Raw genomic sequence first — 24981 nt, forward strand, 5'->3', positions numbered from 1 at the left:
AAACTATATTTTATTTTTAAACAAAGAAGTGGAAACACACAAACTTCATCAACACTAAGTTCATTAACAGTGTTGTCTGTAGTGCTAAATAAGCCTCCACTGTCACTTCTACATTAATTAGATATTGGAACTAATTTTGTTTCATTTTAAATTCATCTTTTAATGATCCCAAATTATAAGGAGGTACAGATGTTTTTCTTAATAGTCACTGTAGGTTACACACATTCTTATTTAAAAATAAAAGTTTGAAAAAAAGAAAAAAACCTTCACTCAGATTATATACGTCAAGACTGTTTTGTTATCATTGTTTATTTTATGTTGTTGTGAGAAAAATTAAAACTAATTTTTACAAAGGAACTCGTGCCGTTTAATTACTTTATCACCAACGCACGGAGGATTCCTTTACTGGTGACCCCGAAGTGATTATTATTATTATTACGAGGATTCCTTTAGTCACAATGAAAGCTATCTGGAAGTCTTTATTTTGTTCCATTGTCTAATGTTTTGAGATCTTTGGTTCAATGGATATTTTACAAATATGACTTCAATCATGTAGGATAGAATAATCCTTGAATCATTATAATTATTATTAATAAATAATTATTACATTGATATATAAAATATAAATTTTTTAGAACTATTACCTATGTAATTTTCAAAATAAACGCAATTTATTATTCAGTACTTAGTCTAACGTAGAAAATAACCTAGGTGCTTAATATGGCTTATACTCATATTAAAACCCATTATACATTTAATTCATAAAACAAAATAAACAACATTACTGACCTAACGTACAACTACCCAAAAGTATACTAAAAAAATTAAAATCTATTTAGTCTTAGATAAACGGAATTACTATTACTCCTAAACGTGGTGCGATAATTTAGTAGTAGATGATAGAAATTATGAAATATTTAAGTAGATAACTAACTGGATGATTTTTACTTATAATAAATGATACTCTTGTGTTTCAAATATAATAACATCACTGATTAGATTTAAAGCCACTTATAAAAAAAGAAAATCATTTTTTTTTTATATTGTGCTCATTAAAAGACTAGAGATGGTGAAAGCGGTGCACTGCTTTCAAGAAAACCTGTTACGATGCCGTCTTACTTATTAAGCAATATAAATTAAAAACTTTTAGACCTCAAAGGTAAACTACTAAGGTTTAAATAGGCAAAGGAATTTAATAATCACGTTTAAAACGCGAAAGTTAAAAATAATTTTGACTAGTAATTGTTTTTGTTGACAATTATTTAGTTTGGACATCTATCACAGTTTTAATTTTAGCTAGCTCTTCACGTGAAATCAAAAAGTGAAATTATTTTTTCATATGAAAAATTTTCTAAGACTATTTAATATAATATCTAAATTATGCAATACATTTTTTTTTTTGCAATACATTTTTCATAATATTTCCTGCTTAACTAGAGCAGTTCGTTAGACCAGCTTTCCGATATATATTACAAGTATGGGCCACATAAACTTATACCTATTGTTATTTTGTTACTGGTATATTTCAAACACGCTCTTAACTAACTATGACACGCCTAAATGCAATCTACATATTATGCCTCTTTTTCATTTTATGTAACTTACACTTTTTGAGTAATCATCGGAATTTTTGTATACCAACTTCATGTGGTATTTATTGCAAAGGGTGTAAATACATATTATAGTTATTACAAACAGGTGAATTATTACATTTCTTAAAATACTTGGTAATACACAGCTTTCAAAAATATTGTAACGCCATTTCACGTGTATTTTTATACATTGTATGTAAAAAATTGCAATAAATAAATGAATAATTATGAAAAAAGACTGGGCCCCAAGTTACACACTATTCTATATGATGTTTTTGATGAATCAAGATTTTTTTTGTAACAATAATGCTTTTAGAATAATTTTATAGGTAAAGCTAAAATCTAGTTTCAATACAAAACTTGTAGAAGGATTTCATGATATTATACTTATTTGAAACATATTGTACAGTAATAAAATTTTGAAACTTGTGATACAATGAGCACCTACTAAATATAATTAATTATTATTAACTAAATAAAACTTGAAAAACATGTTATTTTAATATGACATAAAACGTAGTCGAATTTCGATCGTTCAGTTAGTACTCGTTACATCACTAGTAGCAAGAACGAAATTAAATTGAACCAAGAACGCTAAGACCTAATAACATGATTAAATTACGTACGTGTATTACGCATTTAATATAATTTATATTCCTGGATTAAGCCTGTTTTAACTCCCATAGGATATGGCTTAGAAAGTGAATGCACTATCAATTTATTGCCGGGAACATTTGTTTACGATTTTCATGATAGTTCACCAATAGGCGCGTTTTGTAGCCACAACTCATGAATAAAGGTGTATAAATCATCGCTGACGGCCACCTGAATGAAAATAAAAGTATAAATTATTTTCTAATAACGTAGAACATTAAATTACTTAAAAATATTCAAAATCATTTCTTTAGGCGCTTAATAATAGGAAATACACATATTATACTTTCATCTCTGTCACTCGCTAACAAATTCACCATTTAAGCCAGTGAGTAATGATATCTACCTAATTACTTCTAAAAAGTTAGAATCGAATGCCTCAAATTGAACCCCAGACCCCTCAAATCGGAGACCGAGGTCTTAATTAAGCAACAGGCTATCATCCTGTCGTCATCATCATCAACCCATCAATAGCTTACTACTGAGTACAGGTCTCTTCTCAGAATGAAAAAGCTTTAGGCCTACCTAATAGTGGATTGGCAATTTTAACAAATCTTTGAACACATTACGGAGAATACCCAAGCATGCCGGTTTCTTCCCAAGTTTGAGAAGAGCCCACAACAAATTCAGCCGAGTTTTCAACACAGAGATTTGTGACTCCTTGAATAGGACAAGGACGCCTTAACCACTAGGCTTAGGCACTGCTCACTATTTAATACTACTGCGATGTAATACCGACCTTGTATGGAGTGGGGTTCAGGTTTCTCTTAATATCCTGTCGCAGAGTACGCAGCGATGACTGCACTCTCTCCCGGACCTCCACTAATGGCTTAGGACGAATACAAATTCGACCATCCTTCCAGTATACCTGGAATTAAACGGAAACAGATGTTTTACTGATGTAGGTGCCGCATGAAAGCTGTGTATAAATCTTCAATCACGCCGCATCGGAGCAATGGATAGACATAATTTTTTGCATGAACAAAGATCTGAGTGACATTTGCTAGTTAGTAGTTACCTTATAAAGATGTTCCACTTTGCTGGGTATGACGTAAGCCCGCTTGGACTCCTGGAAAGGATGGCGGCACAGGACCTTCTGCCCCACCTCTGGTGCAGGTTCCAACGAACGTTGGAGCAGATCGATCAGCGCGTGCCCATCCGCACCGAACAATCTGTACGCCTAGAGCAAATTTATTGCTTATTTAAAGTCACAGTCAAAATCACTACCCATATTATAAATGCGGAAGTCTGTTTGTTGGTTTATTGGTTTGTCCTTCAATCATGTCGCAACAGAGTAACGGATCGACGTGGGTTACTTAGCCTAGAGCTAAGAACAGAACGGGTTGTGAATATAAGTAGTGAATGGGACGAGATGCGGACGGGACGAGCTGCCAATGGGACGAGATGCGAATGGGGCGAGCTGCGAATTGGACGAATTATGAATGGGACGACTTGCTAACAAACCTCGACATGATGTTTTATATGGATATAGTTAAAGATGTGGAAAGTGATAAAGGCTTTTTTGACAATAGGTTCCCTTTATGACGTAGGCACTCACTAAGTCTACATCTTACCTCTTTATGGCCAGGAATTGTGACTTTGCCGACATCCTGACTCAGCTTAATCCGGGGCTGTCCGTTGATTTCCACAAGTTTATATACACATCCTAAAGCTGGTTGGCGTTGGCAAGTCACTGTAATTGAAATTTAAACTTGAATTTAGACAAGTCAATGTGATCACAGTTATCGTTATATATAGATTATCGTTTTTTGCGCGTATAAGCTCGTTTTAGTTCAAGCGTATTTTCATCATCATCATTATCATTATCACCATCACCATCATTATCATCATCTTATCATTATCATCATCTCATCATTATCATCATTGCCAGCCGATAGACGTCCAGTGCTGTATATAGGTCTCTTATAGATACTTTCACACGCCACGGTCTTGCACTGCCATCCTCCAGCGGCTGCCTTTGACTCATTTGAAGTCGTCTGTATAGTCCGTACAGTAAAAAGACTACATACACACACACATAAAGTTAAAATGGCGCGTGCGAAGTTGAGAACTCATTTTTACACATTATACACGCGTATACGCGCGCCTTTTATCACACGCGCATCTCATGCGAGCGCAGACGCGCTTATAACCTCGCATGTCGTTTATCGTTGGAGTCAGTTCATAATATACTAACTGACCCACTTGTGCGAGCGTACAAGTACGCGCATTCAATTTATTGAAGTGCGAAATGTAGCGCAGGTATATACCTAAACTAGATACGCGCAGAAAATACGCTAGTCTGAAATCGCCCTATAGAGGAAGGATAAGCAAGCCCGAGAAATTATAAAATAGGTGACCCTGCCAGATATGTGTTTTGGGCTTGGCATGAACCTTTTGAGGCGTTCATAATTAATTATCCAATGTGTCACCACTGGGTACTAATTTTTAATCTTTGCCTGTTAATGTTAATGGAAGATAATGTGATACATAAAAATTATAGATATGATAAGAAAACAATACCTAATTGATGCTTTTGAAATTCATAAAGAGCGCAAAAAAAATGAAAAGGACATTTTAATGGTCATTTTATGAAAAAAAAAAAACATTTAGTTCTTCAACTCTTTCTGTTTGGACATTTCATCGAAACTTTTGAAAATTGTTTCGTCTGACTCGTGAATGTAGGTAGGTATGTGAGAATGTGTTAAATATTATACTATATCCTCGTAACATGATCTAAATGAAGACACATATAAATTGCATTTTTCATTATAAAGATAAGAGTTTATAAGTGAATACAATCACAATCGCAGATTGAGAATTTGTTTTAAAACTGGGTAATGATTTGACAGAAAAATAATCGCTACATCATTTTAGGCTTTTGTTAATAGAGATCGTTGTATTTCGGCTTCCATCTGATAAGATAGTAATATTATGTCGTTGTAAATAGTTATCTGTTTCGATTAAATGTGTGAATAGTTATCTAAATCCTAAACAAAGTTATAATACAGCATGACGTAGTGTATAGCTAGCCTATTTTTGTTGCTCTTTGCTATCACGAAGGACACACAATCGGCATGTACTTGCGTCGTAAATAAAGACCATGATACAACGTCCGTCGGACCAAACGACGGTTATTTAATACGTACCAAATGAGATCTCACTCACCATTTTCACTCTAGTGTCAACTTTCATGTTGAAAGTACGGTTTACAAGTGTTCACCTTTGAAATAAGGTCTAAAATCGTATTTTTGACAAGTCAGTTGAAACATAGATGTAAAATAGCGAATTCTCATTTTGAACGGACTATATTATGCTAAATACCAAACTTCTTGTATGCTCTGAACTTATGACAAGTAACATTTAAACAGTTATCAGGAAGAAAATGGAGGGAGCGAGAGCAGAGCATAGAGCTCGTGATCTTACGGGGCTGGGTAAAGGGCTGTGTTTATTGTACCTGTGCAAACAAAGAAAGTCAGAGCATTCAAGAAGTTTGGCGTCATCTATTACTATGTTAATTGTTTTCTTCGCGCTGGAAATATGATGATCAAATTTTAGACCATTGGACCGCTGCGTTTGTTATAGGTGGGGCCGCCATCATAACTAGCTCTCCAGCGCTTTCATAAAAACGTAGTAAACTCAAAATTTTGTGGATACGTCTTAGAAACAAATATCTGCGTCTCTGGTTTGTCAGATTTCCTTGAAAACGTGTGGTTTCAAAGTTAGTATCAGATCGATTTAAACCTGCGCCCAGGGCCCAGCCAAGATAGAATCTTTTTAACCCCCGACCCAAAAAGTTTGACGTGTGTATCTGTGTATCTGTGTATCTGTCTGTGGCATCGTAGCGCCTAAACGAATGAACCGATTTTAATTTAGTTTTTTTTATTTGAAAGATGGCTTGATCGAGAGTGTTCTTAGCTATAATCAAAGAAAATCGGTTCAGCCGTTTGAAAGTTATCAGCTCTTTTCTAGTTACTGTAAACCTTCACTTGTCGGGGGTGTTATAAATTTTTAATTTACACTTGTTATTTTATTAAAATCCTTTAAATATTTTAACGTTATTAAGTGCCGACCATGTAACTACCTATTTATATACTATAGTCTAATATAGAACCGGAAGCAGATTATGTTTATGAATTGTTGGATCAACATAGTATAATATTACATATGATATCGATATCGTATTTATTTTACAGCATGTAAATAATATAAATTACGTCTCGTTATATCACACCTCGTGAACTCATTATATTACTCATACGACTAACTCAAGGTTTCCCGCCAAGGGACTTTACGCAAATAGGGAAGGAAAATTAATATAAATTACAAGTAATCGCTGCCATTACAATTCCGGTACAATAAAGAGATATTGTATAGAAATCATAAACACAACCAGTCGGACTTACACACGAAGTATAAGAAATAACACTTTTATTTAATAACATTTTTTTAATTTTCATGGCAGCCATTTTGAAATTTTTATTATTAGTTGTTATAGCGGCAATAGAAATACACATTCTGTGAAAATTTCAACTCTCTACCTTGACGGTTCACGAGATACAGCCGACCGACAGACTGACCGACGGACGGACGGACAGCGGAGGCTAAGGAATAGGTCCCGTTGGGAACGGAACCCTAATTAGTTTTTGTTAAAGCTGTGTGTAGATTTTTTTTAAATTATACTTGAACGCAATATTGTTAAAAAAACTAATATTTTCTAACTAATATTGTGTCGTTTTGGTTTGCGTGCCAGTAAATCCAATTTTATTATTATTCCAAGAAAGCCCCACTATTAGGTACTTAATTAGTGTAAGGGGGACACGACATTCAGTAATCAAGATAACAACGCAGAGAGTTATGATTTTCTAGATATCTAAGGTTACCGCTAGATGACATTTTAAATTATAAACAACTTGGTAGTCAAAACAGTAAGTTAATCCTCGTAATATACTATTTCTACCAGGTAATACTTTGCTTCATTTGTTTTTATAGCGATACAATGCGGGCGAAATCGCAGCTATCTCCTGACAAAAGTTAGAAGAAAAAAATAGGTACTTACCCAAATGAGTTCCAATTCCAAAGCAGTCAATAGCATGGCCTTGTTCGTGTAAACTTAGTATGGTCTCTTCGTTGATATCATTGGAGGCGACAATGGTCAGGTTGGTGAACCAGGGCAGTTGGAACTGCTCCGCGACCTGGTGGAAGGTGTCTCGAGCTAGGACGGACAAGTACGCCAGGTCACCACTGTCTATTCGGATCCCCACCGCTTTGTATCCACAGTCGTTCAACGCAAGGGCTACCGCGCAAAAGTTCAATAGACCACTCCTGTCGAGAAACGCTTAGCTGTAAATTGACAGTATTTTATAGAAAGAAGAATTTTGAAGTGAAAACTTCTTTAGACGCGTTGGGCGATTTTGGAATGGCTAAAAACGTCAAGGTCTCGATTAATGTTAATAGTGCTTGGAGTACCAATACATGTAACTAATGTTAATGATATTAATATACAATTATGAGATTTTAATTTTCAACACTACAATTGGGATGATGCCTATGACAAAAGTAAATCATTTCATAATAATCATTAAATACAGGGTCTTTCAAAATTTGTAAAATCCTCGTCAGCTATTAGTTTTAAGTTTGCTAAGCATTTTAAATTAACGATTTAGCGATAAAATCCAAAAAAAGCCTGCCCTTTAATGGTTTTAATTTGTCTTCTGCCGGCAGTCCCCACTTACTGCCAATTTTTTCCATATCATCGTCGCTTTTACAGCAAAGTCTGTACGCGTTTTTAAGTAAACTCGAGTTTCATCTCGAGAACGTTTATAGAGTTCGAGTATTGAAAAACTATAAAACAAAAGTAGACAAAAAGGACAAAACTTGCCTTGTTTTAGGGAACGAACATAAATTCACAGTAAGCACCCCAAGCGAAAACTTATCAGAATAAAACTGGTTAGTATTGATTGTAGGTACGACTTAAAAAAAGTTTAGGTCCATTTTTGTTCTGACGTTATAGTGTTTCAATAATCAAATCTATGTACTAAAGAAAGTGCTACAGAAAGCGACGCGGCAGCGAATCAGACTGAGGCCAGACGATGCGTTTCCGGTGCGTTGCGGCGCTGCACCACAATAAATTCGACTATTGGATGTCACACGAGCATTGCGTTGCCGCTTCGACAGAGTAAAGCATCGCACCGCATCATGCCTTTCCACCTAAGTCCGTTGCGCGTGCGGTGCGGCGCCGCTCTACGCGACGTCATAACGCATCGAGTGACATGGTACTGTGTTTTGTACGTAGGATGACGCAGCGGCACGCTTAAGCGCCGCAACGCATCGTATAGCATCACCCGGTAGCTTCTTCAAGCAAGCAATACAACGAACTGTATGAACGCTTTCACACTGCGAAACGCGCGTAGAAGACGTGCAGCTGTGCGCTGTCGCTCGCCATACATTGAGCATCAGTGTGATGAGCATCATACAGTTTCTATTATGTTTCAAAACGTATACGCATTATAATGCTATCAGTGTCACATTCTCCTTTACTGAACCCAAATTAGTTTGAAGTTATAACTGTGCGTAAATGTCATCTTACTATAGTAGGTATGGAAATTTTCAAACCCCAAAGTTTGCCATCCCTTTGTCATCCATACTAAAAGGCAGATGTGCGCACAGTTAACGTCAGTGTGAAAAATTCTCATTATCGTCGCGCTTTGCATCTGCGCAGGCGATAAACGTGTTGCACCTTTGGTATCATAATTCTATAATACCTAACACTATGCATTCGTAGTAATGACTGAATACGGGTGGTATTCACAATTATTACTATGAATGCATAGTTTAGGTTCCACCAATGAAATTATTGAATAATGAAGTGCCAAATACATCACTACCCAATTATAAACGCAAAAGTGTGTTTGTTAGTTGGTTTGTCCTTCAATCACGTCGTAACGAAGCAACAGATCGACGAGTGTTTTTGCATGGGTATAGTTAAAGACCTGGAGAGTGACATAGGCTACATTTATCCCAGAAAATCACAGCGTTCGGGATTCATACATCGGGAATCACACGGGATTTTTAAAAAATTAAGCCACGTGAACGAAGTTACGGGCATCAGCTAGTTTTCAATAATTTGATCAGTGAAACCACCATACCACCAATATGGGGATAAGCTGTGTTATTGACATACATACATAACGAGTTTTAAAAATGTCTGCATTAAGCCTCTTTTAATGATATGACTACAAGATAATTAATTAATTGCAATTGAGAACTAGGGTAATTTATAAATTATTATAAGTTGTAGTTGACGATGCGTCGTCGACCCTAACCGTGTTTCGTCTTGAACTCATTTACTTATCAGCTATCTTTGTGTTATTGATAATAATGAGTTTATTATCCGCAATAAACAGATAGGTACATTATGTAACCTAAGCATAACATTTATATACATAATATCAAGACAAAAAGCAGACAATACTTTAAATAATAAAGTAATAAAATACAGACAGACAGACAGTATGGACATAAATACGAGTCTGTGTCTGCTAGCTTTTCACGGTTCATCCGTATAATCAATTTTGACTAAAAGTCTAGAAATAGCTTGCATCCCAGGATCTGGAAATATGCTACTTTTTGTCCCGGAAAAACAAACAACTACAAGATGTTAAAAAACCTACATCCACGCGGATGACATTGGGGTTCATTTATTTAGTACAAAAAGCATCGACGGAGACAGCTATAGGCTACCTTACGAATACAAGTACAGTTAAAAAATTAGAGAAAATAACTGTTACAGTATTATATACACTAATGTTTAATAGTTTGACTTAGTAGGTACTAGGTATAAGAATTATTAAGGGGCATCACCGAAAGCGACGCATGAACATGCTACCTACGTATTTGTATTAAAGCCGCATTCACATCAATTACTATGCGCCATGTGTTGAACGCAACATGCAACGTTAATATTTTGGTGAATATATTTTGTGCTACTATACCAATGTTCACCGAACACAAAGATGCGACTCGACGGAAAACGCATTTTTTAAAATTCATTATAGGTGAGCGCTTGACCACAATCACACCTGATGGGATGTGATGTGGCCTAAGATGGGACGCGTTTACCTAGAAGATGCCTATTCACTCTAGTTTTAAAGATACGCATGTTATTGTTTGGTGAACGCGGCTTAAAATTTTACGTAGATAGCCTGTCCTTGCATAGCGTGCGCCACAGTAGGCTAGGGACTTAAAGTAAAACTATGACACTATATGCTGTGTAATGAAATTCATGCAATTATATTAAAAGGAGTAACTGTGAATGTGTGCAATCCCTATACAATGCAACTGTGCCCAATGATTAAAATTGTCCCTATTATAGGTCTTAAATGTTCTAGGACAATACGTCACACTGAAGCAAAATGTAGAGTCTGTACTGTTATATGTACATTCGATCGGTTAGTGAAACGCCGTCCACGCGCGCTTCACTGCCAAAGCTTGGGAATGACTCGGAACTACTAGGTAAGAGCGGTACCGCCAGGCACCATATTGAGTTACATGTGCTCACTCGCATTGTTAAACCCAACCTAAGTGTGAATCGGCAATGCATCCCTTTCCCGAGATGAATGTATGAAAGTGATCGTCTGGACTATCGCCAGGTTAAATTCAGCGAATATCCACATTACAAATGAACCACAAACGAGCGATGCAAAACAATAATAAGTTTATATCAGACACCAAATGTCAATAGCGGTCTTGCATGTTTACCTCAGTGTGCGTTCGACCGTGCTATATCCACACGTACTACGTATAGTCGAGTTTCGAACTCTACGACCATTGGATCCACAGTTGCTATTGTAGCCGGAATGCCCATTCGTATGCTGGCGGTGGCGTGACGGTAAGCCTTGAAAGTTATACCTCTTCACATCGTACGTGTCGACTAGCGCTAAGAACCCCGAGGGGAAGGCTTGCGCGTAGGATATCAGGGCGGCCAGCTCGCCGTCGCTCGCCTCTTCCGGCGACACGTCAATGACGGCCGAGAGGCGCCGGCGCCACTCTACGGCCAGTTCCACGAGGTTGCATTGTTTTTGTGTCTCTGCGTGTCGGAGTATGACTGAATGGAGGTCGTCGAGCGTGCTGAATGACGTCACGAACGAGTGTGCGTGCGTCCCTTTGACGGGTATGTCGAACATCTTCCCGGCCAGCACATTGCTCGTCCCGTCGAATCCTCCTGCAAATATTATGTGATAAGCCCGTTTATTATCCAAGATCACATTACCTATAACTATCTTGGTAAGTACCTATGGTTTTCTTTAAAAATACTTGAATGTTGCTTTGATACATTTGAGAAACCTTTACAATTCAAGATAAACGCCAACCCGAAATTTTAAGGGTTCTATACCTCATAATGGAAAATAGGATAGGTCCGTCTGTTTGTTAGTGTACCAAGGCCATTTTTCACAGAAACGGTATCAAGTTAAAATAATCTGTAAAATATAATTCTCTAAATTCTGTACTAATTTCACGTATTTAGTTTAACCAGAGTCAAACTGAATAAAAAGCTACAACTTTTCAAAAAGTCTCGTCACCAAAGCATAACATTCCTAAGGTACTTCCCGTCGCACTACAATTATTTTTAAAGGCACGAAGGAGGTTTCCATTAATTAAATCGCAACAACGTTGTTTAAATTTGCTTTTTAAATGTTATGTAGCTCAATGTACCTACTATTTTTTACTGTACATTATTAATTTAGATTATTTTCTTTTTAGGCCGTCGTCGAATAAGTCAACCAAATAGTTACACGTATATCTATCCTTCCAAGACACGGAATGGGTGCGCGCAAGTCTACTCGCCCTTGGCCGGTTTATTTTTTGTTTTAAATAACTCAACTAAATATACATACTGTTGGCAGTTCACATAGTAAGCACCCATAGATTTCTATTTGTCTAGGTATATCTACCTAGGCAAGGTCATGTCAAGGTTTCAGAATGCCTGAACAATCAATCAACCAAAAGCTATCAAAGAAGTTCGAAACTTCATTTACCCCTGAGTAATGGGAGAAGTATTCAATGTCAAGGTGCTTGCATGATACCACCAAATTAAAGAAACTTATTTGTTATTCGGGGTTCCTTGTGATTCAATGGCGTTGAGCGTGTTATATACGACCCCCGCCGTGCCTGGTACCAAGCGGTTTGGTTTCACGGCAATAAGCTGCAGGATTGCGCTAATATAATCAATAATAGGGTAGACGAACGCCTTTGTTAGATTTTGATCATTATTAGGTGTACGTCATCATTTTATACGCAACAGCAAAGTTATTAAATAGGATGCCGTGTAAAATCCGATAAAGATGGGTTTATTAAAACCACCATACCCCTTCCAAGCTAGCCCGCTTCCACATCTTAGACTGGATCATCACTTACCACAAGGTGAGATCGCAGTCGACGGTTAACTTGTAGTGGAATAAAAAATGAATTCTTTTTGTAAAACATAAAATGGAATAAAAGATGAACATTAAAATAAATAATAAATAATGAAAAAAACAACTTTTAGCTTGGATATTAATTGTTACCCCTTCACACCACAATAACTGAACAGATTTGACGGGGGAGTTGATATAGTAGTTTATACCCTAAATTAACATAACATAGGCTACATTTTATCCCGAAAAATCAAAGAGTTCCCACAGGATTTTAAAAATTCTAAAACCACGCGGACAGTCTCATAAATTCAACTTTTTAACCGACTTTAAAAAAGGAGGACGTTCTCAATTCGTCGGGATCTTTTTTTTCAGCGAATTTACAACATTATTTAGATTTTTTTTTAAACGTAAAATTTGAGTCATCAACTGAGCTCTAGACCCAGACACTGCATGTAACAAATTTTTCTGTAGTAGGTATCTAGTTAAAATGAAAAGTCAAACATACTTACATCCTACCTACTTTATTAATACCTTGAACATATTACACAATGTTTCGTTCATATTATTTTAAACGCTTAAATCATCTTTTATATAAAGAAAACCATTATTTTTGTTGACGAAGCTACAATTTATATAACACTAGTTTTACCTGCGTCCGCGAATTTCTGTTTTTAGGGTTCCGTACCTCGAAAAGAAAAAGGAACCCTTATAGGATCACTTTGTTGTCCGTCTGTCTGTCCATCTATCCATCGTATCTGTCAAGAAAACCTATACGGTACTTTCCGTTGACCTAGAATCATGAAATTTGGCAGATAGGTAGATCTTATAGCTCAAGTAAAGGAAAAAGGCCGAATACCGTGAATTTGTGGTTAAATGTCACACAAAAAAAATTAAAATGTATTCACAAAAAATTGATTTACTAAATCAGACATAGATGGCGCAGTCCGTCATTAACTTCCAGTGCTCTACATGCTACGTGTTAGGTATACTTTATACGAAGGTACAGAACCCTTCTTGTGCGAGTCCGACTCGCACTTGACCGGTTTTTCTAAATGAGCAAGCTGCTATATGTTACCACGATATAAGTTAGCCAATGTCAGTTCTAGCATGCAAGCTTTATAATATAACTGTGGAAACGCGTGGGATTTCTGATTTTCCATGACGATTTTACATTTTTCCGCAATAAAAGTTATAACCTATCTGCTTCTCTAGCATGCCCCCTTTCAATGGACGATTTTATCAAAATTCCGTCCAAAAGTTCCGTCCGTTTTATAAAAATCAATTTCAGCGCTTCACACATACAGAAAGTAAAATAAAAATATCTTACCAATATAAGCATACTTCGATGCGGAGAGACCACCGTCTGGGCCTTGCGCTCTTCTCAATCCAAACTCAAGTAAAGATATGTTCTTTCCCGCTACCATTCTATATCGAGCTGCATTTGTCGCCATCAAACTGAAATGCAATTTATTTATACATAATCTCAGAAGTCAGAATACCATTTTTCTGAGAGTAGTTGGCTTTTGTTGTGTGTTTCTTTGTTTACAATGTACAGTGTACACCTAAGTTAATAATAAGAAATCTATCAAAAGTATGCTCATTGAAATAAAACCGACCAAGTGCGAGTCAGACTAGCGCTCTGAGGGTTCCGCACTTGGGTATTTTTTCCAACATTTTGCACGATAAATCAAAAAATATTATACTTACATAAAAATAAATAAAATCTGTTTTAAGATGTACAGGTAAAGCCCTTTCATATTATGATACCCCACTGGTATAGTTATCTTATTTTGAAAATTAAAACACATTTTTTTTTTTAATGATGTAACCACAAATTCGCGGTTTTCAGATTTATATTTTATTTAGTACTTGTGCTATAAGACCTACCTTCCTACCAAATTTCATGATTCTAGGTCAACGAGAAGTACCGTATAGATTTCTTGACAGACACGACGGACGGACAGACAGACAGACGTTATATGAACGACGTAAGGGTTCCGTTTTTCCTTTTGAGGTACGGAACCCTAAAAACGCACTCGCACACGAAGTGTAAATGAGGTATCGTTCATTACCTTCGATATAGCATTAGGTATGTACTCCGTGTTATGACGTCATGATAAATCTAACATGGTGGAAATGACATGCAAAAAATAAACAAACATAGTAAGACAAACTGAAAGTCTCCTTGTTGTAGATTTTGAATTTCAGTACATTTTTTTTATTAAAAATTCTGTGGTGATGATTTTAATTGAACTCTGAGATACTCATATAATATTACGATTTATGAACTATGATAAAAGATAATAATATATTTATATTATGATTATCTATAATAAATATCTTAACTTTATATACTTGAACTGACTGCCCTTTAACCTTGTAATAAAAAAAGACTTCCCTTATTTTATTATTATAAAATACCTACATACGAGTAGATATCTGGTTTGTTTATTCAATATTGTATTCATTATGAAGTACGTACATAGATGCAAAAGTTATTACCGGCAAATTGCAGTAATTAATTCACCCAGCAGAGCTTGACTGATAAAATTAGATAGCAGTAAGTACAACAAACAGTTTAACAAGGCTTATAGGCAGTATTACAATACACGACAATTATTAATTTTCTATGCTTCTAGAAACGCATACATCAGAAGTAGGAAATTATATCTAAGTACATAGTACACACAAACCTTGAACATTATATTTGCAAACTCTTTATGCAGTCAATGAGTACCACAGCACTCTACTATAGGATCTACATTCTTGCCTTTACACAAGTTTAAAAAAAATTATAAAAAGTATGCGTACTCCTAATAAAATCATATTATATGTACAATCAAAGAATATGTAAACGCGTGGATAAAAAAGCGTGTATTTGGCCCGCTCAAGCAATGCACGGGACTACGATTACTTATAAAGTAATTACTTATTGCACAATTATTGCAAATTGAATATTTGAAAAGGGCAACCGCCGAGTTTCTTGCTAGTTCTTCTCTCGCAGGAAAGGCATTCCGCAGCAGTGATAGATTCTTTTGACTATACAAAAGCATTTGTAAAAGTTTTTTTTTTAAATTTATTTGATAAAAATCTTTCTATTTTGTATACTATTATAACAGTTAGTTTTAGCCATCGATGTATATGGATTAGCCTTTCCCATACAATTCCGTCCGCAAAAATACGCTTGAATCTTACGTCATCGTCATTGACAAAGTCGATAGACTTTTGCAAATTCTATTGACTTTTTGAGCGCGTTTTTTATCTTCGAGGGGCCTATCCATGTACATCGATGGTTTTAGATTTTTACAAGAATACCGTAAACTCAGCTAAGAATTCACGTGTATAGAAAAATAATGCATAAGTTTCATAATATATGTAATTATTGCACAAAGTTGTACCCTATTATAGACTGAAAATGCATACAAATCGGTAATATAATATTAAATAGCTATGTACGTATAAGTATATATTTACGGGCATTTTTCATGCAAATCTAATGTGATGTCATACACTAGGTATAGTAGCTTACCTTGCGAAGTTAACTAGAGTCAATAAGGTCGTCTCCAGTATTTGCGCAATTATGAGCGGGCCTTCAACTCTCAACAGCGGAACTCTGAAATATAAGCTAAATTTAATGTCTGTGAACCTTATTTTGTATGTACCTATAGGTACCTACTTACTTCCATCTTTTATTTTTGTATAATTATATTTTCCAGTTTTTAGCTACTTGCAAATTTTATGGCATAAAATCTTGTAATTAATATTTTTTTTAAATACCGTTGAAATTCAAAATTTAATGCACCTCCTATTTCCGTTCGCCTATCTACTAATCTATCATCTACTATCAGTTTCGAAATTTCACAAATTTCTAGGGCCACCGGTTCCAGTTTTCTCATGTTTGTCAACCAGCCATGATAGAAAAAGAAAAATATAGGTACTGTTTCAGAAAATTCTAGGTAAGTACTATTTTATGTGTAGAGAACTAGAGACAGACGAATAAGAGAACAATTACCGAGGATAAAAACATTTTCAATGACGTGTAAACTGAACTAAAAATGTTTGATTGCGTAGGTATGTGTATTGTGTATTTTCCGACCTTTGAATAACCGCAGATTTTTTATATGAAGGCAAAACTTAAACCTAGCATTGTTCTAATATATTTCTCACTATAGACACGCAATTGCCCACATGTCATTGTCTGACTGGCTTGCTAATCTTAGCTGGCTTGTAAATGTCTGCCTGCTCAACTGTGATCGAACTCATCAGATATTCGATCTATTTAAATTATCGGTGTAGTAATGACGTAACATGTATTGTATAAATTACAAAACGGTTAACATAAGCCAAGCCATGTGAATGCCCCTATAGTCTAAAATTAGGATGTAATAATATAGAGAGCCAATTAAGAAATTATAATGGGGCAATTGTAAATGTATAAATACTGTCTGCAAGCTACCGCATGCTTCTTTCCATATATTAGGGTTCCATACCTCAGGAAAAACGGAACCCTTATAGGATCACTTTGTTGTCTGTCTGTCTATCTGTCTGTCTGTCCGTCCGTATGTCTGTCTGTCGTGTCTGTCAAGAAAACCTATAGGGTACTTTCCTTTGACCTAGAATCATGAAATTTGGCGGGCGGGTACGTTTAAACCGTAAATTTGTGGTTTCATAACAAAAAAAAAATGTGTTCATGATGAGATAATAGTAAATAATGTTAGTATTTTTAATTTTCAAAGTAAGATAACTATACCAAGTGGGGTATCATATGAAAGAGCTTTACCTGTACATTCTAAAACAGATTTTTATTTACTTTTAAGCATAATAATTTTTGATTTATAGTGCACAATGTGGACTTACAAACAACCAAACAAATATTTGCTCTTAATAAGTAATATTAGTATAGAGAATAACATACATATTGCAATTTATAGCAAAATATGCCAGTGTCCTGTAAAGTCTGTTTAACTGGAATAACTTCAAATATTGAATTTAAAATTGCAGTGAAAAATAATATCATGGCAGATTTTTTTTCAATTGTGCTGATTCTGAGCGCAAATAAGGCAGATTTGAGAGTATTTGCATCTTTTTCTTACCAATATAATAAGAAAAGGACAAACAAACCTAAATTAATTTAGAACTGTCAAACCTTGTGAATTTAGGCGCCAGTCGTGAGCCTATTGTTTTTTGTAGAGGACACTAAAATTTAAAGTTCATTGTCCGTCCTACTTTAGCAATATTCAAAAAAAGGATGCAGATACTATTAACTTTAGTTTGGAGAAAAACATTAGATTAGGTTTGATACAATAGTTATTATTGACATAATAACAAGACACAAATGTTCTGAAGGTGGGTTAAGCTTGAATTTGAGTATTGCAGTATTCCGATAAGGTAGGTATGTGAATTTTGAAATACAATTATTATTCTTGAAAAAAAAAATGATTCTCCTATGGTTTATGCACAAATATGATAGTTAATCAATGTTAGTTTGTTATTAAATGCACATAATATGGAACCTTGACAAATAAATTTAAATCTCCACAGTGATAATAATAATTAATAACGTCATCCATGTACTCACTAGGCACCACATAATATTTACAAGATAAGTGAGACATAAATTTTACTCCAACATTTTAACGAGCCTAAGGAGGAGTGTACTTTAACTTTTGAAGAGATATGTTTGTTTTGTTTTAACTCTGAGCAGTCCAAGTATGCTCTTAGCTCTTATACATTTGAACTTAGTTTGTATTAGTACATGTAACATTACATTATTGTAGTATATACTTTATTATGGAACAATTTAAAAATCTATGAATACAAGTTTTTAACTAAGGGAACCTCAATCAAAAAAAGAAAACTTACCTCGGAAAAGCCACAGAACCTTCCTCAATAGCACTTAATTTGATATCCTTACAAGTCAAGTCTTTCAGGTATTCAAAAAATTCTGGTTCAATATTGGCAGGCAAAGTTTGAACTAGGTATTCAATATCTGAAAAAGTTATAAAAATTTAAAAAAGGTTCTACTTAGTGATATCATAAATTGTATAAAATGTTACATACCACTGTCAGAATAGTGAAAATTTTCCAAAAACTTGAGACATTCTTCAAGTCCAGCAAAAATAGTGAACTCTCCTTGGAATGGATTTGTTCGAAAAAATAAATCAAAGACAGCTGTATCAGCAACTTTCCCTGATTTCCAATATGCATAGGCCATGGTTATTTGATATAAATCTGTAAAATAGTAATTATTTGAAAAATCATCTTTGTTAAGTTTTTATGCAGTTTTCACAAAAAAATTAAAAAAACTTCGTAAATAAGAGTACCTAAGTAAACTAAGTCTCCAATACTTTATACTTATTTGTATAAATAATGATGTGGATTAAATTTATAAAAGTAATGTAATGAAGTAAGCATATATAAGTAAAAATATAAAATTGTCACTTTCAAATTACGCTCCAAAATATTTTAACCTAAATTATACATTCTTCGTACGTAGGACTTACCTGTAAGCAAAGGTTGGACAATACCATTCTGCCGAGCCATTTCTTTATTGTTTAACAGATGATCACAAGACATCTCAAAACGAAATCGGCAACGTACCGAAATGGTAGCTAACGTGAGAAATGAACGATAACTGACGAGCGACTAATGAGAGATATAATTTCATCGTGATCAAGCAACCTCGTATTATCAGCGCGCCAAACACTTGGAGGAATTTATTTTACTTACGCATGCGCATTTAATTTTCTATTGACTGTTCAACCTTGAGGTCATTAAAAAGGTCAATGGACGAATTCAATCATCAATGTCACATGTTATGTCAAATTGACAACTGACGTTTGACGTGACACAGATAGTGCATTGACGAAAAACCTTGGAGCAAAACCCTGAAACCATGTGAAACTCAATCAAAAAGCCACTTTATCAAACAACCAAGTCTAGTACACGATACACTCTGGAGCATGGCATGGCATCCCTTTTTTCTAATACCATACCCTTTGCGTACGCTAGCGCCAATTTAGAGGGTTTTTGAACCATATATACATTTTTTGAACTATTAGTTAGTTAACTAGTTACTATTTAAACCTTTTCACTTTATAACTTTTCAGACTTTTCACCCTTAAGGGATCGTGGTCCTTGTTTACCTTTACACTCCATGCAAAAACCATCGATTTTAGTTCATTCTGCTCCATGCCTAACTTTTATCCACTAGCCACAGATTATCTACCCTCTAACTATAAAGTTGGTGAACCTGAATATTGTACTAGAAAATCGCGGCAAATTCAAAAAATTCAGTATGGCAGCCCCAAAATCAGTAGGATAAACCCATAACCGAATGACTTAGATTGGAACTAAAGTAGAATCACCTAATTTGATACTTTAAGATTCCTTATTTTCATTTCTGTTCTATCAGTTTCCTTGAGGGGTGTGACAAGTCACATTACAGACAGACAACGAAGTGATCCAGGGTTCCTTTTTCCTTTTGAGGTACGGCCCCCTCAATATTACTGCTATTTACTCTTTCGTTTTGTAAATTATTTAAGAACCTCTAGGTATATCTGATTCCATAAAATTACCACATTTACGCAAATGGTATCTTAAAATCCTCGCTACTATATAGGTAATAAAACAATACATACCAATAAGTTATCTAGTATCTTTATTAAAAATTAACAACGCAGTTAGGTACATGTCTATTCGCATTTCACTCATTTCTTTATATTACAGAAAAAAACAAAGAATGAAAAACAAGAAATTAATAACTAACTAGGCTACATTACCTACATTGGTTATGTAACTATAAAAATAATTATGACTAAATTATTATTATAGCAAAAGCAGAGCTTTTACATATTTTGTAGAATACAGTTTTTATATTAAAATTTAGATTTTCAGATTTCACCACAATGCTACTTGAGTAATGCATTCCGAGATATCAAAGCAAGTGGGCGATCCTTCCCTGGGTGGGATTTGTCATGGTGAATCAAAAGACCTCGTCTGGTTACAAATTTTTCACTGCAGAATGAACAATGAAATGGTTTCTCGCCTGTGTGTTGGTACATGTGATACTGAAAACAAAGATATATTTCATTTTAAACTACATATTTTAATTTTATATTATATTTTGTATTTTTTACTGATTATATGGGTCCCTAACCTGCAATAAAACGATTTTATTTATTTTATTTATTTATATAAATAAGTAATTAATAATTTGCACTTCACGTTTTAATTTATAGTCTTAGTCAACCCTGGCGGCCGCATTTTTTGAAGCACGCTGGTAAGTGCCAAAAGGTGTTTTGAACCTAAGATTATGGAACCTATCTTAAGCCCCACGCGAATATCTATGTAGATTGTAGTACAATATAAGGAGACACAGTCGTCTGACGCCTTTGATCTCGTGGTAAATGTCCCAGGATTACCATAGAGATTTCATTAGTTGTCACCATATCTATTACTACACAACTGCTCAAAAAAAAGTGTGTAATGTTTTCAGGGTTCATCATGTATATATGTATGTGAGGTTCTTTATTCCACCATAATCCCTAAATGTCTAAACAGATGTGGGTTCATGGACAAAAATTCAATGTGGCAATAAGCAGGGCAGTCGTGTTATTTTTTAAATTATGACTTTTAGTATTTACAAATAATGAGTTTTTAACTTACAGTGAAGTTATCCCGTTTCAAGAAGCTATGCTCACACAATGTGCACTGGTATTTGGATGGTGCTTTCACAGCTGGACAAGCAGGTTTAGGCGCGATAGGGCGAAACTGTATAGACTGGCTTTCCCTCGTGATGGTAATTAGCTTTCTATTTTTTCCATCGGCACGCCTTCCTGGATGCATGCGACTCTTGTGTGAGTAGCAATTGCCAGAACTTGCAAATCGCTTGTCGCAAAATGGACATTTATACGGTTTCTCTCCAGTATGCTGGTTAATATGGAACTGTAATGCCAGAACAATTTAATTAGTATAAGTTAATATCATCGGCAAAAAGCGGTAATGTCAGCGTCGGAGTCAGGGGTTCGATCAGCTCCTCTAACTTTTCGAAGCTGTGGGTTTGAAGCGATTAGATATCACATAGCTTTAATGAAGGAAAATGTTGTGAGCAAAATCTGCTTATCTAGCAATTTTAAGATGTGTGAAGTTTTCCAGATCCTTCAGTTCCAGACTCGATTAAGAGTTCAGACTTTAGGCTGATTTAGGCAGACAGATTTAACAGGGATAGCTTAAATCTAGAAACAAACATTTAGGCTACTTATTGTAACAGAAAAATCAAAGAGTTCCCATTGAATTTCCTTAAATATAATATAAAAAAAAGGAGAAACTGACTGCTCAAATCACTGGATGCGGATAGTTGAGATTCTGCCTATGGGTTCTCTAATATAATCCCACTAAGGAAATTCCACCTGAGTGAAGCCAACAGATTAGCAAAGTTACCTTTAAATCCTGGTTTCGCTTAAAGCATTTCTTGCAATATTGACATTTGTAAGGCCTTTCGTTACTATGAGTGACACTGTGAGTCTTCAGATTGCTGCTAGTGTTGTAGGAGCGTCCACACACTTTGCATGTGTATGATTTTCCAGTGGTTGAGTTATGTGCTTCCATATGTGCTGCTAAATTAGACAACGTTCTAAACCTACAAAATGAAATGAAAAATTTATCATTTTTGAGTAATACAAGAACATATTCAAAGCTACAACTTATAAACAGGACTAAAACCCAACTACTACCCACAAACTTTCGATAGAGAGCTATGATATAGTAAAATTGATTTTCTGTTGCTCAGTGTATTTTAACATTGTACTAAATTTATATTATTATTTCATTTGATATCCCACTTGATACAATAGCAAAAAAAAATTTTTGATGTAACATCTGTCAGATCGATTTTTTTCATACAAAATGTAGCCTATGTCATCCGAACTGTAATAACAAATCGATTGACACCTCATTCATCTAATTGGATCAGTAGTTTAGACGTTACGGTGGAACACACAAAAATACAAACCTACATATGCATAGACTGCTAAAATCATAACCCTTCCTTTTGGCTTTGCTGTAGTAGGGTAAAAATAGTAGTTTATGAAACTTATGCATAACCTGTTATGCATAAGTTTCATAAACTACTCACCCCTGCTCGCTTGTGTGCAGTGTGGTAAGCCATACTGCACACAAGCGAGGATTTTAATAGTTTCAAATGAGTCTTTCAAAGCCATAGCTGGCCTTCTGTTTGAGGGTTGGGGTTCAAGCCTGAGCACACACTTCAAACTTTTCAAAGTTATGTGCATTAATTAATAAGCAATTAATATATCACTTGCTTTAACAGTGAAGGAAGACATCGTAAGGAAACCTGTATACCCATACCCAGTAATCTGTTCATACTACTTTTTCCAAACTAATGTTATCTTAAAATCCAATCATCATATCAAAGTCCAAAGTTTACATTTAAAAAAAATCACAAGTAAAATTGTGTAAACCCCCGCAGTATAACCTGCATAATATTATGTGGATGTCAGTGTAAAAACAATTGGATTGAATTCTTGTTTGGGCAGCATTGTAGCCGTATATCAGCTTCTTAGAATATAATAATTTTTTATACAAATAAAGTTTTACAAGTGCTTTTGAATTGTCAGAATAACTATGTTCATCAAAAAACAACATAGACTTACTATTCACTAACCTTCTTCCGCATAAGAGACACATTCCAGAAGTATTATGCTTCTTTAAATGTGCTACCAATTCGTGTTTGAAATCAAACTGCTCCCTACAAGAACCACATTTGAATGGTCTTGTTGCTGTTTCATGTTTATGTACCCAACAATGATTTTTCAATGCTAATTCTGTATGGAAAGCTCGACCACATGTTTTGCATGGATAAGGTTTTACTTCCTCAGGTTTTGAGTTTGGATCATCTGTCTTATCTGTCCTTTTGATTAGTTTTATAGTTACATCTTCCCCGTCAACACTGTGCAGATGAGTTACATCTTGTTCCTCAATCTCACTATTTTCCTCTATGTTTGGTGACAGACCATCTTCCGAGTTTTGCAGGACCATCATTGGATCAACGCTAATTTCCATAGTTGCAAATTTAAGATCATCATCGCTATCGGGTTCCTCTTTAATTATTGTCTTTAGAATTTTATTTGGCTTATTTTGTTCCAGAGTAAGACTTAGTTGTTGCAGTATCTCTTGTGCTTTAATAGCTTTATCAATAAAATCGCATACTGTTTGCAATTTGGAACAACATTTGATACAAATATTTTTTGGTAATTTGTCATCTTCATCAACCTACAAAAAGTTTAATACAAGTTAAGATTTAAATACACTAAAATATATAATTTATACACTGTTCTTAATATTTTAGGTTTACCTCTATCAACAAGTATTTATTCAACTTTTTTTTTAAAAGCATAGCTTCAGCCTCCTCACTGAATAGCATTATAGTAACTTCCTGTTCTTCTGCGCAAAGTCGGCAACATCTTTCGAAACTACTTATAGTTGTAGACATGATCAAATAATAGTTATCAATAGTAGTAGGAAACGCACTTTAGATATTAATATATCCCACTCAAGTAACCTAAGTGTAGGTGCATTTTGTGTAGTGATTTTTTCGCAGTTATCTAGGGACGTATAACGCATGCGCATTTTAATATAGCGATGATGAGCCTTGTATAGTGAAATATTGATATTTGATGGTATGGTACTGATGTTCCAGTGCGCAAACTCAAGCATTATACAAAACAACACAACACAATCGTATTAGCGCGACGCTGACGAAGGTCTGATTAACCTGAAAAATAACTTGCTTTGCTTAGAGCGTACACTTGCTTGAAAAATTGCTCGATTTAAGTACGTTTTTATTTTTTGTAAAAGGAATAAATTTTCGTAAAACAAATATTGGAGCTGGGAAATCACAGACGGGAAATTGGGAAATATGGGTTTTTGGTTTTTAATTTTTTTTAACTGGTTTTACGGCTCTGGGTTCTAGCTCTTTTAAGGTGCTTTTAAGCCACAGAACGCAATTACTTTAGTGAGGATCTTTCCAGTGAACGTTCCATAAAATTCTCATAGATGTCTCTGAATGCATAGCTCGCCGCGAAAGGCAGAAACATAGGTACCTACCTACCTAGGTGTTTTAAATTGGGTCATGTCAATCAATGAAAGAATTGACGAGTAACTGTTTGGTGATTAGTCTATGGACGTATTCCTATGACCGTCATATGCTCTTATTTCTGGTGTGCAAGATATTTGAATTGAATTGATTTGAATGGAATAGATATAGTGCGATTAGCCAAGAAATATACTGCAGCATCAAA

The 24981-nt window shown here is 35.0% G+C and overlaps 2 protein-coding genes across 4 annotated transcripts; both read right to left on the reverse strand.

Moving 5' to 3' along the window:
- Window positions 1-1831: 1831 nt before the first annotated feature.
- LOC123873765 (nicotinate phosphoribosyltransferase) lies at window positions 1832-19460 on the reverse strand. 2 transcript variants are annotated; one of them, XM_045918791.1, is made up of 11 exons: window positions 19165-19460; window positions 18722-18892; window positions 18524-18650; window positions 16191-16274; window positions 13989-14116; window positions 11007-11469; window positions 7306-7571; window positions 3821-3939; window positions 3265-3426; window positions 2986-3114; window positions 1832-2417 (listed from the first exon to the last, which is right to left on the reverse strand). In XM_045918791.1, the coding sequence occupies exons 1-11, from the start codon at window positions 19235-19237 to the stop codon at window positions 2340-2342; spliced, it is 1800 nt and encodes a 599-aa protein (XP_045774747.1). In that variant the 5' UTR covers window positions 19238-19460; the 3' UTR covers window positions 1832-2339. The 2 variants fall into 2 exon arrangements, with proteins under 2 accessions (XP_045774747.1, XP_045774756.1); XM_045918800.1 differs by having other exon boundaries at window positions 11157-11469; window positions 19165-19459.
- Window positions 9660-24598, reverse strand: LOC123873807 (zinc finger protein 251-like). 2 transcript variants are annotated; one of them, XR_006797774.1, is made up of 6 exons: window positions 24036-24598; window positions 23346-23953; window positions 22103-22301; window positions 21329-21607; window positions 20479-20730; window positions 9660-9670 (listed from the first exon to the last, which is right to left on the reverse strand). XR_006797774.1 is itself a non-coding variant. In XM_045918868.1 (5 exons), the coding sequence occupies exons 1-5, from the start codon at window positions 24171-24173 to the stop codon at window positions 20572-20574; spliced, it is 1383 nt and encodes a 460-aa protein (XP_045774824.1). In that variant the 5' UTR covers window positions 24174-24598; the 3' UTR covers window positions 20311-20571. The 2 variants fall into 2 exon arrangements, 1 of the variants encoding a protein (XP_045774824.1); XM_045918868.1 differs by lacking the exon at window positions 9660-9670 and having other exon boundaries at window positions 20311-20730.
- Window positions 24599-24981: the final 383 nt, after the last annotated feature.

Source organism: Maniola jurtina, chromosome 2 (assembly GCF_905333055.1).
Source record: "Maniola jurtina chromosome 2, ilManJurt1.1, whole genome shotgun sequence".
NCBI lineage: Eukaryota > Metazoa > Arthropoda > Insecta > Lepidoptera > Nymphalidae > Maniola > Maniola jurtina.

Excerpts from the sequence above, each read along its gene's own strand:
- LOC123873765 (XM_045918791.1), bottom strand. The coding sequence starts at position 19,237 with ATGTCTTGTGATCATCTGTTAAACAATAAAGAAATGGCTCGGCAGAAT. Across the intron at positions 11,470-13,988 it reads ATCGAAGTATGCTTATATTG|GAGGATTCGACGGGACGAGC; the intron begins GTAAGATATTTT and ends TAATATTTGCAG. Across the intron at positions 3,115-3,264 it reads AAGTGGAACATCTTTATAAG|GTATACTGGAAGGATGGTCG; the intron begins GTAACTACTAAC and ends GTTTAATTCCAG.
- LOC123873807 (XM_045918868.1), bottom strand. The coding sequence starts at position 24,173 with ATGTCTACAACTATAAGTAGTTTCGAAAGATGTTGCCGACTTTGCGCA. Across the intron at positions 21,608-22,102 it reads AGCGAAACCAGGATTTAAAG|TTCCATATTAACCAGCATAC; the intron begins GTAACTTTGCTA and ends CTGGCATTACAG. Across the intron at positions 20,731-21,328 it reads TGAAACGGGATAACTTCACT|TATCACATGTACCAACACAC; the intron begins GTAAGTTAAAAA and ends CTTTGTTTTCAG.